Consider the following 4689-nt stretch of genomic DNA (forward strand, 5'->3'; position numbering starts at 1 on the left):
ATGATACCAGGGCTAAAAGGGTTAAATTATGAGGACAGGTTGCATAGTCTATGCTTGTATTCCCTTGAGTATAGAAGATTAAGGGGTGATCTGATTGAGGTGTTTAACATGATTAAAGGATTTGATGGGGTAGATAGAGAGAAACCATTTCCTCTGGTGGGGAAGTCCTGAACAAGGGGGCATAATCTTAAAATTAGAGCTGGGCTGATGTCAGGAAGCACTTCTTCACACAAAGGGTAGTAGAAATCTGGAACTCTCTCCCACAAAAAGCTGTTGAGGCCGGATCAATTGAAAATTTCAAAACTGGGATTGATAGATTTTTGTTAGGTAAGAGTATTAAGGGATATGGAACCAAGGTGGGTAGATGGAGTTGAGATACAGATCAGCCATGATCTAATTGCGTGGTGGAACAGGCTCGCGGGGCTGAATGGCCTACTTCTGTTCTTATGTAGCTGGGCTACTAGCTAGGTTGATGAGTCTCCAGGAATTGAAGACTAATCTCCTGGACACTGCTGCAAGCAACCCAGGAGAAAAATCACAGGGGCTTTGAAAAAAATGGTGGTTTTTTTTCATTTTCTTTGAACACTTTTGTCCATTACTCATAAAAATATTGTAAATGGGAAAAAAGGCTGTTTGACTGTGCTGGGCCATTGGAGGTGGGAGATCATGATGACACTTCCAGGAATACGTCCAACCAGAGTCGGAAACCCTACTACCACGGCTGAAGATAGTAAATTTGCTCCTTAGTGTCATGGGTTCCCCCTGGTCATGAAAGGCTCCTGGGGGCCCCTTAGGTTTCAATGGTCATTTCTCCTGCAGAGCTGGAGGTGATGCCTGATCATTAACCGAGTGATTTGGCTCCAGCCTTACTGCATGGGTAGAAGGAACCGTCTCCAAACCCTTACCACTGGTCACCCTGCTGCTAACACCCCCTCCCCCACTGCTTCTCTTCTCTTCAGTCTGGTCCATTAGAGGAGAGAAAGGGAAAAGTGCTGGGGTTGGGGGGGGGGGGTGGGGGACAGGACTACCCTGTATTTCTTCCCTTGTCCTTTTCTCTCTTTGTCTCTGCCTGAGTCCATTGATTAAATCGCCCCGCCCCGCCCCAGGCTCGAGACCCACCCCCATGTCGGCAGCTCTCGGGCTCCGGACCAATAAGACCCGAGGAAGGGGGCGGGGCGGGGCGGCCATGCTAATCAGGCGGCGCCAGTATAAAAAGGGGCGAGGCGGCGGCGGCCGCTATTGTTCGTGGTGTCGGCGCATGAGGAACGGTCGAGGGTCCGATCAACAGGCCGTAGGCAGGTAAGGCGGGGCCGGCGGCCGTTATATCCCATCCCGCCGGCGGTGGAGCGGCCTGGGCCGAGGGAGCACACTGTTAGATTTATAAATTGTTATGTGTTCAACAGCGACAGGCGAGGGAGCCGCTCCGCTCCGACCCGACCCGACCCGGCTCTGCCCCCATCGCCTTTTGTCTGGAAATTCCTTCATCATCAGTCGGCTCCACGAGTCTGGAGATCCCGCTCTCCTTTAATTGGGGGAAGAGGGGGGGGGGGGGGAAAGAGTTAAAAAATAGGCATTGGGGAGGGAGGGAAGAGATTAAAGTATATGGGGGTGGAGGGAAGAGTGATTAATGTATATGGGGGTGGAGGGAAGAGTGATTAATGTATATGGGGGGGGAGGGAAGAGTGATTAATGTATATGGGGGTGGAGGGAAGAGTGATTAATGTATATGGGGGTGGAGGGAAGATGATTAATGTATATGGGGGTGGAGGGAAGAGTGATTAATGTATATGGGGGTGGAGGGAAGAGTGATTAATGTATATGGGGGTGGAGGGAAGAGTGATTAATGTATATGGGGGTGGAGGGAAGAGTGATTAATGTATATGGGGGTGGTGGGAAGAGTGATTAATGTATATGGGGGGGGGGGAGGGAAGAGTGATTAATGTATATGGGGGTGGAGGGAAGAGTGATTAATGTATATGGGGGTGGTGGGAAGAGTGATTAATGTATATGGGGGTGGTGGGAAGAGTGATTAATGTATATGGGGGTGGAGGGAAGAGTGATTAATGTATATGGGGGTGGAGGGAAGAGTGATTAATGTATATGGGGGTGGAGGGAAGAGTGATTAATGTATATGGGGAGGGGGTGGAGGGAAAAGTGCTTAATGTATATGGGGGAGGGGGTGAAGGGAAGAGTGCTTAATGTATATGGGGGGGGAGGGAAGAGTGCTTAATGTATGTGGGGGAGGGGGTGGAGGGAAGAGTGATTAATGTATGTGGGGGTGGAGGGAAGAGTGATTAATGTATATGGGGGTGGAGGGAAGAGTGATTAATGTATATGGGGAGGGGGTGGAGGGAAAAGTGCTTAATGTATATGGGGGAGGGGGTGAAGGGAAGAGTGCTTAATGTATATGGGGGGGGGAGGGAAGAGTGCTTAATGTATGTGGGGGAGGGGGTGGAGGGAAGAGTGATTAATGTATGTGGGGGAGGGGGTGGAGGGAAGAGTGCTTAATGTATGTGGGGGAGGGGGTGGAGGGAAGAGTGATTAATGTATATGGGGAGGGAAGAGTGCTTAATGTATATGGGGAGGGGGTGGAGGGAAAAGTGCTTAATGTATATGGGGGAGGGGGTGAAGGGAAGAGTGCTTAATGTATATGGGGGGGAGGGAAGAGTGCTTAATGTATGTGGGGGGGAGGGAAGAGTGCTTAATGTATGTGGGGGAGGGGGTGGAGGGAAGAGTGATTAATGTATATGGGGAGGGAAGAGTGCTTAATGTATATGGGTGGAGGGGGGAAGTGTGCTTAATATGGGGGGTTGGGGGAGGAGTTCCTCAAGGGGATGAAGTCCAGTCTTTCTCCCCATTCCTGGTGGTGGTGTGTCCTGTGATCCTGGCCCATCTTCCTGGCTGGAGAGTTTCAAGTGACATGAAGTTTCTCTTGAAACTGGTATGCCCCTTTGTCATGCTGCAAATGAATAGATTTAATCCCAGTCCAATTTGTTTTTAATAGATTAACTGAACCAAAATGGCAGACAAACCAGACTTCAGGGAGGTTGCCTCCTTTGATAAGAGCAAGTTGAAGAAGACCGACACTGAGGTGAAGAACACTCTCCCCACAAAAGAAAGTAAGGAACCTCTGACTACATTCACCTCTTGGCCCCCTCACTCCTACTGTCTAAATTGGGTCCAAGTCCTGCTGTTCTGAGTTTAATTTCCTTTTTTTTTAATCTCAGCTATCGATCAGGAGAAGAAGGCGGACAGCAGCTAGTTTCGTGGACACTCCTGTCTGGAATCTCATTCCGTCCATGGCTGGAAGAATCTCTTTGGGGCTTTTTTTTAAAAAAACAACTAAATCCCTGATCTATACTGTGAACTGAACTACTGAAGGAGGTGAAGCATTGCCAAAAGGGACCCAGAAGCTGCTGGTCCCCTGCTGAGACATTTCTGACCATAGCCCTTGATTTCTCCAGTGCTGTAAAGAAAACAAATAATGAATAATAAAAATTCAATTTGTGCAGAATCTTGTGTCTTGCCCTTGCTTTAAACAAGAGTCCCAGATAGAATAGAACTGAGTGACACAAATTGTAAATCGGCCCTAGTCTTGAAGCCTGCATTCAGGTTAACAGATTAAAGTGACATTGTTCCAAAAAATTAAATCTTTATCAGGGACCCCAACCATAGTGGGGCTTCCGCCTGCCTGCAATGGCTGTCTTGCCCCCAGCCAGGATCTCCTTGCAGACAGTGGCACCGCCTCATCCGATTCAAAGTTGAAAGGTAGACCCTGTGCGGGCAGTCAACTGCTGTCTAATCTGAAGCTCTTAACATTCAAATCTTTTTAAAATCGCAATGGTGCACTGCAGTGGCCCATTTCCCATCGTCCTGCTCGTACTGTCCATGATCTGCCTGTTAAATGATCGGTAAGATTTATGGCTGATTGGAATCCACTTTCCTTTTAAGCAGTCAAGGAGGTCAATTCACCAGTGTGTTTGGCTTAGTTGGTAATACCTATGTATCAGAAGGTTGTGGGTTCAATCCTCCCTCTAGGACCTCTTCTAGACTGGCACTCCAGTGCAGTGCTGCACTGTCTAAGGAGCTATTAATGACTCTTTGCTCAGGCACTGTCCCCCTCAATCACCATAATTATCCCTATTCTCAAAATAATCACCCTTAATCCATCTATCTGCCCCAGCTACCATGTCATCTCTAATGTCCTTGAATGTGTTGCTGCTCCATACCTCTTGATTCTGAGACTCCCTGTTTGAACTTTCAGTCTGGCTTCTGCCCTGCTGATGGCAGAGTGCCCAAGCCAAAGTTGGGAATGGTCTCTTCTGACTGGCTTTGGTGCATTATCCCTCCCTTGCACTGCTATGTTTGATGTGGTGGACTTCCTATCTTTTCCCATGAATTCTGTGTAGGGCTGTCCTTGTGTGGTTCTGCACTGAACTGAATGCAGCTACCAAAGGCTTCTCTAGAGTTATTTCTGGAGTCCCTAAAAGATGTATTCTTGGCTTTCCCTCAACCATTATGAAAAACAAACTAGCTGACCATTCATCTTATTGTTTGTGGGATATTACTGTGTGTAAAATGGCTGCCACATTTACTCACACAACAGAATAATTAAATATATGCAAAATGCTTGGAGATGTTTGAGGCAAGTGATAAGGCATATTTTTATTTGTCTTGCATGACTTCTGC

At 47.8% G+C, this 4689-nt stretch overlaps 1 protein-coding gene across 1 annotated transcript; it reads left to right on the forward strand.

The window, feature by feature from the left end:
- Positions 1–1201: 1201 nt before the first annotated feature.
- On the forward strand, positions 1202–3514 carry LOC137320562 (thymosin beta-10). The gene is made up of 3 exons (XM_067982243.1): positions 1202–1299; positions 3005–3119; positions 3228–3514. Exons 2-3 carry the CDS (start codon positions 3020–3022, stop codon positions 3260–3262), a joined length of 135 nt encoding a protein of 44 aa, XP_067838344.1. The 5' UTR covers positions 1202–1299; positions 3005–3019; the 3' UTR covers positions 3263–3514.
- The last annotated feature ends 1175 nt before the right edge of the window (positions 3515–4689 follow it).

Source organism: Heptranchias perlo, chromosome 4, assembly GCF_035084215.1.
Source record: "Heptranchias perlo isolate sHepPer1 chromosome 4, sHepPer1.hap1, whole genome shotgun sequence".
NCBI classification, from domain to species: Eukaryota; Metazoa; Chordata; class Chondrichthyes; order Hexanchiformes; family Hexanchidae; genus Heptranchias; species Heptranchias perlo.

What these genes read in the sequence shown, in the direction of transcription:
- LOC137320562 (XM_067982243.1), top strand. Translation starts at nt 3,020, where the DNA reads ATGGCAGACAAACCAGACTTCAGGGAGGTTGCCTCCTTTGATAAGAGC. An exon ending in CACTCTCCCCACAAAAGAAA is followed by an intron (nt 3,120 to 3,227) that starts GTAAGGAACCTC and finishes TTTTAATCTCAG; the next exon opens with CTATCGATCAGGAGAAGAAG.